This window comes from Agelaius tricolor, unplaced genomic scaffold (genome assembly GCF_023055355.1).
Source record: "Agelaius tricolor isolate 1412-34295 unplaced genomic scaffold, bAgeTri1.0.p SCAF_6, whole genome shotgun sequence".
Taxonomy (NCBI): Eukaryota; Metazoa; Chordata; class Aves; order Passeriformes; family Icteridae; genus Agelaius; species Agelaius tricolor.
This window is the reverse complement of record NW_027269266.1, coordinates 44,840,531-44,852,767: the sequence shown is the minus strand read 5'-3', so window position 1 is coordinate 44,852,767 and position 12,237 is coordinate 44,840,531. Positions and strand designations below refer to the sequence as shown.

At 39.1% G+C, this 12,237-nt stretch overlaps 1 protein-coding gene across 5 annotated transcripts in view; it reads right to left on the bottom strand.

The window, feature by feature from the left end:
• BMPER (BMP binding endothelial regulator) overlaps positions 1 to 12,237 on the bottom strand; it is a 147,896-nt gene that overhangs the window by 59,412 nt on the left and 76,247 nt on the right. For all 5 annotated transcript variants that reach the window (XM_071429634.1, XM_071429636.1, XM_071429633.1 and 2 more), the window contains 4 exons: positions 10,958 to 11,067; positions 10,138 to 10,278; positions 7,779 to 7,883; positions 2,510 to 2,555 (listed from right to left, as the gene is read on the bottom strand). In XM_071429634.1, coding sequence (XP_071285735.1) covers positions 2,510 to 2,555; positions 7,779 to 7,883; positions 10,138 to 10,278; positions 10,958 to 11,067 — 402 coding nt within the window. The remainder of the gene's footprint in view (positions 1 to 2,509; positions 2,556 to 7,778; positions 7,884 to 10,137; positions 10,279 to 10,957; positions 11,068 to 12,237) is intronic.

Below are 12,237 nucleotides of genomic sequence, written 5' to 3'. Positions count from 1 at the left end.
TTTCATTACATTTTTTACAGCAGCATAAACTAAACTGTTGAATTTTCCACTGGTATGACCACTGTGTTTAATTAGTGATAACTGTACGCCAGCCATGGAGCTTAAAAAGCAACATGCCAAAACTAACTATAGTTAACTTCAGCAACAGTAGACAAAAGAGACTCTCCAGACCTTTAGGAGACGAGGTACTTTTTCTCTTTGCAACAAACTGCTTTGAAAATAATCCTTGGATTACATTTTTTTTCCAGTTTAAAGTGTATCCTTTCACAACATGACTGGTTTTGACCCACTTGATAGAAATTGGCTGCATTTAAACTGTACTCAAAGTTCCCCCATGTACAGTATGTTCTTGTACCTCCCTATGTTGTTTTTACATTGGAAAATTAATATCGGCTGGAGCACCAGAAATGTTTGGTGTGTTAGTATTTGGAGACAGGATCAGGATCAACATGAGCAAGTGGGTGAGGGAAGGTGCTGTGTGTACATCTTATCAGAAATTGGCTGAATTAGCAAAGTTTCCAATCAGATGGAAATGATGTCAGATGGAATATCAGATGATAGTCGTGATGAGATTTAGAGCACTTCTGCTGCAAAGGTGGAATTGATTCTTTGCAAATGGTGAATGTTAAAATACCAATGTTAAAACAGCTAGTGGTAGCCACCACTGCTGTATGACACTGGGTATTTAAGCTCCTTGCTCACATTCTCTGTAAAAGCCAAGAATGCCCTGTTAATCATGAAAGTTTGGAACCAGCTCTTCTCCAAGTACTGAATGGGTCCATAGTGAGATAACTGTAAAGAAAAGACCCCTCTATTTCATGTGCAATGGTGGAGCATGGAGCAGTGAGACAGGATGAGCCTCTTAGGCTCCAGCACAGGCAGTGCAATGCAGATAGGACCCTTAACACCCTTGATCCCTTACCATAAGGGAACAAGGTTGTTTATCCTGAGGGGAGACCTAATAGCAGGCTACCAGGACATAGAAAGAGGTCACTGGAAAGATGAAGCCAGGCTCTTTACAGATCTGCATGGCCTGAGGACAAGCAATAATGATCTCTCCTTAATTTCACATGTTTGTAGTCATGAGAATTTCCTTCTTATAGCACCAAGAAGTTTTGAGATTTTAGGTAACCTGGCTCCTAGATAAGTTATTTAAACTTTGAAGAATTATGATTTTTTGCCTCCTTCTCCCATGAAACAATTATCACAAGTCATCACTCTCTGACAGCATTTCTGGAGTCACTGTACTGTCTTCTTTTGAACCTCTTACAGCAGAGGGTCTCCTGTGCTTTGATGGAATGGCTGGCCCCACTCTTTTCCTCCCCTCTCAAGTTACAGAAGAACACAGGAAGAACACACAATAAAGGTTAAATGAGACTGAAACAAAAAAAAGAGGCAAGATAGAGATTGATAAATTCATGACATTATGGTATGTCATATCTGAGCAAAGGTTGCAAATTTCTTCTGCTGTGCAACTGAGCTAACATGAAATCAACTGCTAGTCAGTTGAATCCTCTTTTACTTCTTCCTCTGCTCAGTATTATTTCAAGTGTTTCTGAGTGTGTTGTCCCTTGCATTTGCTCTCATTTTGATAATGAAGACTTGCAAGCTAGATGTATTTTATCCCAAGATACACGTTTCAAACTAATTGAGCCACAGAGTGAAAAAACAGATATTTAGGACATGGGATTTGTGCAATTCAAGAGAACCCAGAACTGAGTTGAACAGCAAAAACATTTGATTTTAGACAAAAGAAGAGGAACATTTTCTCCTTTCAAAAGCCTTCTCATAGGTCATAAAACCCCATTTTAGCAGTCTGTCCCTATTTGGTAAAATACTTAAGTATGTACTGAAGGAAATACGTAATGGTATCTTGTTAACTTCAGCTCTCCCTGTTGAGTTAAATAGAACAAACTTAAAGATAAGTATTTCTGTAAGTCCTTTGCTGACTAGGAGGGTGATATTGCAATTTAATGATCATTCCTAAAGAGAGGAGTAAAGGGCTAAGAATGTAAGAGTTTAACTAAGCATCATAAACAAAGAAGAATAGTTTTCTATTCTACGTTCCACTGCTGCCCCAGACTGTGTCTCAGATTTCTGCACACCTTTTTTTAACTCTCACAAATCATCTGCAAAGGTGTGATTATATATGCACATAGCTGGACTGTTAGTTACAGGTGTAAAATATACCCAAGTCCTAAAAGTTATAACTCTATTCATTTTCTTGTTTTATTGCCATATAGACCAACCAGACCAACCATATCTTTCAAAATGCAGCACCTCAGATTTGAAAAAAAAAGCATCATTTTGAAAAAGAAAATAAAAACAAAATACCCAGACATTTTATTTTAAAATTACAGATTTATAGAAGGCAAAATCCATTGCTAAAAATAATCATTTGCCCTTTAGCTGCCTCTAATAAGAAGGCAGAAAAGCAAGCATACTTCTATATATTTATTTTCTCAGAAAGAATAAAAAAGTATTTAAAGAATGTGAAGAAATTACTTACTTTCAGTGCAAATCGGACAGCATCCTTTTCTGTTCAGGATTTTACCCTAATTGGGAGAAAGACAGGCTGTTTTAATGAGAGAGTTCTTGCAGCAATGACTGTGTCATGTTGTAAGACTGGATAAGCCTTTGAAAATAATTCAAGTTGTGTTTGAACTCAGTGCCCTGGTTACAACTTCAAATATCAGGTGCTAAAAACAGACAGAGCTATTCAACAAGCTTCCTGGCAGTCTTAAAAGAAATGAAATACTAAAAGGGCTCTCTGTTACCATTTTTCTCTTTAGAGAGTGTGAGAGAATTTTAGACTTGCACAGATAGCTAAAGCAGTTACTGGGTTAACAAGATCACTACCTTTTCTCCCACCTTCCCAAAATATATACCTTTCCTATGTGTTCCCTGCTTCGTGGCAGGCAGGCAGGAAGGAAGGAAGGGGCGGAAGGAAGTGGCAGAAGGAAGGCAGGCAGGAAGGAAGGAAGGCAGGCAGGCAGGCAGGAAAGAAGGAAGGAAGGAAGGAACTTGGTCAATTCTACTTCTGGTTGTACCTTATACAAGGCTGACTAGGCAGGAGGCATGCCTCTGTGTATATACATTCATGTTCCTTTTCAGTCTTCATCAGTTTAAAAGATATTTTATCTGATTTTACTTAAATTACCTAAAGTCAATCAGCAAGCTATCAGAGAAGCCTGAAAAAAATCAGACTGAACAATGGGTTTTTCCAAGCAAAAGCTGGTGTTGGTTATAACAGAATGTACAGTGATATTGGAGCTCACCCATATTCCCACAGAGGGACTGAAGAGGTATATGGAGCTGTGCTGTTCCCCTTTGCCCTGCCCCTGACCCTTTGCCCCAACAGCAGCTGAACACAGAGGAAGTCCCCTCTGTGTGACCACTGCTCCTATTCCCACCAAGTAGGTGAGCAAGGTGAGGACAGCAAGAGCAAGCAAATGGAGCTGTGTTGTGCTGCCCACTAAACAGTATAGAAAACTTGTGAAAACAGACAAAAAATTGGTGACAGGTATATGGAAAGAGTGGGGAAGTGGGCACAGGCAGCCATATTGCTGTCTGCCTTGTTTTCTGCCTACAGTGCTGCCAAGCTTTGACAAAGTGCACAGGGAGGCATGAACTCAAAGTATCTTCTAGCAAACTGGAGTGGAGCATGTTCAATCCTGCTCTTGCTTAACGTACACACATGGCATGAATGAATCCTTGGTCTTGAATGCACTTGGGCATCATCCACAGGGCAAGCTTGTCTATGAATATGCAACTTCATGTGAACAGACTTGAGACATACCTGGACTTCAGAAAAGGGCTGGATCAGAGTTGCACTGGCAGAGTGAGCACACTTAAATGTTTGTGTGACTCCCAGGTCCCTGGGCAAAGAGAACAGCTGAGGACCAGGGAGGCCTACCAAGCAGCTGCTAGAACAGAACCCCTTAAAGGTGGAACCCTTAAAACCACACAGAAAAACCACATGGAAATAGCAACACATACTTGTAGGAATGGAGACATGCAGCTGAATGCCACACACTGCACTACACAGCTTACCTCTCTGTTTCAATAAAAGAGCTGAAATCATCAGCCGAGCTGGAAGTGGCAAGAATTCAAGTGAAATTGAAATCTCCAAGGCAGCCTGCTGAGGCTGGTTACTTGAGCCACCATGTTGGCCCGAGATCCTGTTTTTGTCTTGTAGAATAAGGAAACCCATTATTGCTAACATGTGCTGCAAGAGTTCGTTAGCATTGAGGGTTCCCTTAGGAGTGGGCTAAGTGATGTGATCCCATTTTTCCCTATGAATATTTATAAGCAGACCACATTTGAGTCTATTTATTTTCAGGGATTTTTCTTCCTTTTTATGGGGTTTTCAATTTTGTGTCTGAGGTTTTCATTTTCTATTTTTTTTAAGGCAAGACTAATTGCTGGGGGAAAGGGGGTTGTTTGGTTGTGCAATAGGAACAGCTGTTGTTTTTTTGTGCCTCATTTGGCACTAAAGTAAAAACAGCAACTTTTTGTTTGCAATAATAACAGATGTGTATAACATTATATGCAGTCTGTTCTAGAGATGGAAGAACGTGTTCTGAATTAATTTACAGCTCACTTGAAGTTCACAGGTTCAAAATTTACCCACAGACTCAAACCCTGCAAATGTCTTCACCTGCCATGAATTTAATCCTATTAACTTTTGCACAGCCTTGGAGCTCAGAAAAGGTTATATGCTGTAAAATTCAGCAATCTCTCCTCTAGCACTACAAAAAGAGACATGTTCACAACCACTGATCATTATCACAGACTTAAGATGTTAGTGAGGAATGCAAAGGCATAAGGAGAGCAGGCAAGGTGACAAATTATAAGGATGGGTAATAGAAAGGAGATGGCACAAGACAAGGAACAGACTAGAGCAGAGCTAGGGCAAGTAAATAGTGAATTCAGTAAGAAGTCTAAAGGATCTCTGAAACTCAGTCTTGCCAAATGTTGAGATTGTTCCCTTTCTATAAAGTATTTAAGCATGTGTTTAAGTTTCAGCACACATGGAGGGCCTACTAACTTCAGCAGAAATGGACACATGCTTAATAGCTTTGCTGAATGGGGGCCAGTATGCATCACACCTTGCAGGCTGGCACTCCAGGTAACTTGAGAGAGGAAATATCTGTGTGGAGTCAGTGGTCAGAGAGCAACAAAAAGAAACCACAAGCCACAAGGCTCACTAGAATGCCAAGGAGGACCAATCTTACTATAAATCTGAGAGGAGGGACTAAATTTGAAAAATATATTGCCTCCACAGCAGATGAAAAGAATCTAAGACATTTCCTGCAATGGCTGATATGGGATTAAATGCTTCAAAAAGAAAATAACAAAAGAATCAGAAATTTTTGTCTAGCACTATCAAGAAAACTAAAGAAATGGCAGAAACAGTCTTAAAAAATATGTCAGCCTGCAACCAATAGATTGAATAATACAAATGGTTATGCAGTATCAGAAATTTCTGCAGAATTACCACTTTGAAACCCACACATTCAAGAAATAATTGGTCAAAATTTGTTATTATAAATAAAATAAAATAAAATTCTACAACCAAAAAAACCCACCCACAATATCATGCAAAGAGTATTAAGACTGCATGGTAAAGTATTTAAGTCAAGGAATAATATTCTAAATTCTTTTTGAATCTTCAATCCTTTCACACTCAGTTGTCTATATAATAATATACGTTTAATGAGATAACATCATGTTGCCTGATACCTAAGGGACACTAAACCACATTTTATTTGACAGCAGTCTTCAACAGTCCGTAGAGACTGCTTACTGTCAAAAATATTGTGAAGAGAGAAAAGGAGTGGACACACCTACAGTTTGCAGAGACAGCAGCACAACTCTATGCATGATATTCAGACTGTCAGTATCAGAACCACAAATATATCTTTATCTTGAAAAATGTGGTGTGTTTAAGTGATATTTATAGATTTATGACAGAAAGTCTCATCAAAGATAGTGGAGCAGAAATGAAAAGTAAAAGATTTAAATCAATTAGCATACAATATTTGCTTTAAAACTACTTGGTACCCACTTGGAATAGGAAAATAAATCTTACTCTAGAGTTTACATCCTTTCTCCTACTTCTCCTTCCAGTTTAGCTTGGAAGAGCAGAAATGCAATGTGCTCCTGTGGAGGAGGGTTGGTTTGCTTGCAGCTTGCATTTTAAGGTGGGGATGTGGCTGACTGGTTATATACTGGGGGGAATGGTGCTGCAGGGTAACAAAGCTGGTCCTTCCAGCCCTAAGGAACCAGACCTTGTTTGCGGACTCATCTCAGAGGTCAGGGCAGTTTAGGACTTCACATTAGCCTTGGAGCAGGTTCTATTGCAGCATTGAATGAGTTTGTCAGTCTCACTTCCATGCTGCAACACTGTCAGTGGTGAATTTTTACCAACCACTACTTTCATTTTAGAAGCCACTTCAACTGATCATCTCAATGCTCATATTTATATACAGATACAGCTGAAGCAAGGCACTTAACTGAAGATCTCTATTAAGTCATATTAGCTACTTGATCTCAGAAGCACCTTAAAAATTTAAAATGCATCAGCACAAGGAAAATATAAATGCAATCCAGTGTGTGTGAGACCTGAAGAGCCCAAGCTCTCACTTCCTGCTTACACTGTGAATGGCATGAAGGTAGCAAATGTGCCATATAACATTCCCTGAAGAACAGCTCTATTTGTTCACACTTCCTGATGTGTATGCAGCATCTTGTGTGAGGCCCATTAAGAGGAGAACTGCCCTCTGCAGTGAGTGCCAGAGGGACAGGAAAAGGCCGTTCCCTCTTCTGAGGATCTTGAAGCCCACTGTCACACCAGAATGGGAGGTGTCAAGGACAGGCTCTTTATTATACCACCACTTCTGTCAAAGGTTTACACATATAAAATTGTACAAACTAAGAGTTTTTAATTTAAAAATTTTATATTTAGGTGTCTGTGATTCACATTTTCCCCACTGTCTTCCAGGATCAAGAAGGAAACACTGAGAAGGTGTAATGCTAACAACTTTGCTCTCTCTTCTACAGTTTTGCTCAAAGATCTGCCCCTACATGAGGTGCTATTTAGAGCTCCATCTAAATAGTGACAGCTTGAGCCATAAGACCAAAATCATTTGTTGGTGTCAGAAATCCAAGAAACAAAGTCTGATTATAGCTCAGGATTTCAAGTAAAGCTAATTTTTGATGCCATTAAGTTACAATTACAGCATTCTTTGGGTTCACTTCAGACTTTCAAATAAAAAATACCCAGGCCACAACCTTAGTGAAAGCAGCATGGTTTGGTTGAACTAATTTTCTTCAATTTGTCTAATTTACATTTTCAACCAAGTATTAAGCCTCATATCTCATATGCACTGAGAAATGCAAATACAACAACATCCTATGGCTTGCCTTAACAATATATACACTACTGAAATATTAACACAGTCACCTCACCACTCTATAAAATTATTAAATAAAAGTCAAAAATAACTATTCCAATACAGATACTTGGGACAGAGTGGGTTAAAGGAGAAGGAGAGGAGGAGCACAGAGTCTTCAGAGCAAGGACAGAGGCAGGAAGACCACATTCAGGATAACAGTAGCACATTTGGGGAATGCCAACCTAAATTAACATTCCAGATTATCCCTTCTTTCCAAACAGCACTCCCCACTGCCATGCACACACTTCCAAGAAACACTGGAAAAGATAATGTTGGAGCAGAAAAGACAAGAAAGCACAGTTCTTTTAAAAAACTCACATGAGGACAGCTGCTGACTGGAATGCACTGTTTCTTGCGACACTCTGTCTTGCCTTTCACACAAGCACAGATGGTGCAGTTCACAGAAGACCATATCTCTCCATCCTGCAAGAGGGAACATGATATAGTATCAGCTGGGGTGGCAACAAGAAGCTATTTCAGCAATGCATCATTGCTCAAGAAAGGATGAATTTCCCTGTTGGCATTGTCTCATTGTTTAGTCTAAATTATTTTGAGGTGTCTGTCCATGGCCAGTTGGATTCAAGACAGAGATCAAATTCAGCCAGGTTTTCTTCCCTTTGGCCTTTTTGGTAAGAAATTCATTTTTCCAAAGCTAACCAAATCGCATTTGCACTTTTCAACAGTGCCCTGATTATTTGCATTGTTTTCTCTCCAATAAGAGTCTGAGTTGTGATCACACCTACCACAAATTTTCAAGTTCACATAATTAGAAAAACCTGATTCAGTGGGTTGAGTGATGTCTTTAAGTTGTTGCACATGAAAATATTTGATAAGATGTCAGTAGACAGTGAATTTATTCCCATATGTAGTAGCATCATTTCAACATAGGGCAGGAATGGTCAAATAATTCTAATTTAGATTACTTCAGCACTTTCGCAGATATTTAATCTGCTAAACATCTGAAAATATTTAGAAAAGATACAGTGCTGAATCTCTCAAAAGCAGAGCAGGTAAGACAGCCTATGTATAGCTATGAAAATATGAAGTGCAGAGCATAATATGCCTTGTGGTCTTGTCCCCACTTGGGATGAATTGCTTGTGGAACTGCCCTGGCTCCTTTTTACATGGTGTTGCCTCTGCCAAGTGTGGTTCCTAAAACATTCTGTCCCACCCACTTACAGCCTAATGCTAGTCCACTTAGAGCCAAACTGTGCATGTTTTCTGTTTACAGGGCTGCTGGGAAGGAAGGGTGAGGATAGACCTGACAGGAACAGGCAGTTCAACAAGACAGCTGTGAATAATTATGTGCCCACCTCAACATGATGTTCTGACCAGAAACAGGCTACATCTGAAATGCCAAGGAGGCTAACTTATTCAGCTCAGCTTGCTTCATCAAAGGCTGTCTCTCTCCTGTTTTTTGTTTCTAGGGCATGTTTCTATTGCCTGGTGTTTTTGATGTTCTTCAGTCTCTAACGACCACTCACCAGGCATCCGCCAAGGTACCAGAATACATCACAGCTGACTGCATGCAGCTGCCCTGAATTTTTGTCTTACAGCTGGTTTTGCACAGGAGTGCAAAAGCACATTTGCTGTACCCATTCTACCTGTGTTGGACCATTGACTTCAACAGAGCAACACTGAATTTACTTTTTTGCACACAAGACCAGAAATGGATGTACTGTCTCGTTATTTTTTCACACTCCATATAATATTAGTAATATAATAAAATCTTCACAAGAAGCAGAATATTTTAGTTGGGTGCCTAAGAAGTAGGCATTTGTTCGTGAAGCACAATGGCGCCAGTGTGAAAGTGCCAATCAGATGGAGCATAGTCTCAGAGTACAGTAGGTTCACATGTAATTTCCAGAATAAACACTTCTGCTATGTACACAAAAGATGGAATAAATGGGAAGCAATTCTGGCTGAGCAAACCAAGTATTCACACAGGACTTAACATTTGATCTGATTCAAGGGTCTCTTAATTCACAGATGGCCCATGAGGTGACAGAATCTTTTTCTGACACAGTGTGAAAAAAAGCTGCACCACATGGAAAAACAAATGGGGTCTCAAGAACAGCAGAAGTGTTCTGCAGGGAATCCCTTGTGATTTGAATACATTGGGTGAGAGTGCAGTAGGTAACAGTTATCACATGGCTACCCCAGTATTAGATGTCAGGGGTGCTGTCCTTAGCAGAGACGTGCAATGTAGTAAATCAAGTAACTTTCAGCCAAAATGAACTTCACAAAGCTCCTGTTGGCTCAGTTATGGAAAAGACTCTTTGACTCAGCCAATAAAGCCTACATACCACTGAGAATATCTTTTCCCTGAGTATCAGTGTTTGTTTGGGAAAGCAGAGCATTAGTATCTCTTACTAAAAATGCATCAATTGTCATGAAATAGCAGTTTGAACTAGATCTACATACAGAAGGGGAGACCACATGTAACATTCAAGGAGGAATTAATTTTTAAATGTTGACTATCAGCAGAATTTACGCAAACTCAGAAAAAAATAAACAGACGGCAAATTTTGCAAAGCTTTGCCTCTGAGTTGTTCCATCATCAATGAGGATGGTGAGGATTCTGCTAAAAACAAACCACAATACTAATTTACAGGAAACTCATGCTATTTTGGCTGTTAAAATGGCACCTACCCTTAAGCCATTCCTGAAACCTTACCTGGAAGATCTTATTGCCAAACTTGCACACTTTCACCTCCTCAGGAGAGATGTATGAGACACACTCCTTGCAGCAGTGGTCTTTGTTTTTATTGCATTCACCAGGAAGTAAGCATCTCTTCTTACATATCACTGTTGAATCCTACGTACAAGGGTGAAAGGAAATCATAAAATTGTCACCAAGATGTTTGTGCTTCTGTGTGTCCTTATATATTTCTGCTTGCTCAGTCATTGCATCCACCCAAGCTACAGGCCAGTTGCTTGGAATAGACCAGCTGAGAGAAAATAAATATTATTTATAGATATTATTAATATATATAGGTATATATTATAGATATTTATTTATATTATAAATATTCTTTAAAGGGAATCTTTCATGGTCTGTGAAGCTAAAGCCCAGCTTCTAATTCTGTTGGCCTGCAAAATCTCACTGATTTGGTGTCACTTTCAATTTTTTGCCTTGGTAAAAAAGTGCAAGTTGTTGCAGTCATGTTAGGGAACTAAATAAAAAACACTGACCTTCAGCAGATACATGGTAATTCATCATTTAGAAACTCCTCTTCTAATGCAGTATTAAAGATGACCACATAATCTGAACAACTTTATTTTGCATCACACAGGGTGAGGCATCATGTCCCAGCTCAGGGAGCCAGTAACGTTTTAAACTTTCCTAGCACAACTGCAAGTGCTCTTCAGATCAGATTCTTTGAGACCACACAAGATGCCAAAGAACAGTATCAGGCTTACAATTCCACAGCCCTACAAATTACTGCTAAGCCAGACAACCATCAGCACACAATATCCAAGCACTATGGACTTACCTTGCATGTACACACTGTGCAGTTGTCATACATAAATGAGGAACCATTATCATACACGTTGCTGTGAAAGAGGCAGCTTCCAAATGGGAGGTCAAACACCTTCCTCTGTCCTGAATATAAATAAACAGTAACAGAAACAAAATGTGGTTGAAAATATGCCACACTGTCAACAAAAATAGTAGGGCTTATTGTCACCAGACCAAATTTATGTGCAGTATGTCATTTGCTATGTGTTTCCACTTCAGTGTGAAAAAAATATGTACTTTTAACAGTTCACTATTCTTTTAGTACACATTCATCTCTACAAATTCAACTGTGGGATGGAATATAAATTATTTATAGCATGTTTATATAGGAAAAATCTTTCTTCTCCTTCTCATCATAAAGTGCACAGTGCAACTAAAGGAATAAAAAGTAAGCACTGCAAACTCTTAAGGTAGGTACACTTAAACTAGTTTAAACAGTCATTGACTTAAAGCAATAACTTATCAAATAGCGCAGTCTTAATTCTTTTAGCATATCTGTCTCAGGGGTTCACAGCAGCCAAGCTAGATCAACTCAGTGACACTGATCCAAAAAAGAAAATCATAGGTGTTGTCCCATCTCATTAAGATAGTTTTTTGTACCATGTGTTCACACAAGGCTGCAAGAAATACAAGAATTTGCATCATTTATGAACAGAATGAAGGCAACACAAGATATTTAGTCTCCATAATCTGCAAACTATTTGGGTTCCATGGGAGGGACGCAAGGGTTTGGGGCACTAAACAGGGAAGGCAGCACCAAAATCAAATCCTTCCTGAAGTTGTGCAATCCCGCAGCACTTTCAGATCCAAGTTACAATAGTTTGCATTCCTGTAAGCTTCTCTTATTCCTCAGCTTCTTTCCCAGTAAGTTAGTTTAAAAAGGAGAGCATTATAGCACATACACATGAGCTCTTCAGAAAAACACTACACTTATCTTTCTAATTTTGAATTGCCTTGCTTACTTTTGGAGGCAGCCAATCAATAAGTTCTTTTATGAGTGGTTGTCAATCTCTTACTTTTTAATTTCTGAGGTCTAATGTTTAATAGGCATCAAATCCAAAGTAGGGAATGCCCACTCTAAGTACATACTAGAAGTACTAAGTACTAGGCCAATATTTTAGCTTTCAAACCATAGGGCTTGGCACATGGTAATTCCTTCCTTTTTCAGTAATTCTTGATAAATGTAGAGCATCATAAAAAAAGTTCCATTTTCCTCTCAGATATAAATGAACAAAAGGATAAGTACACAGCAAA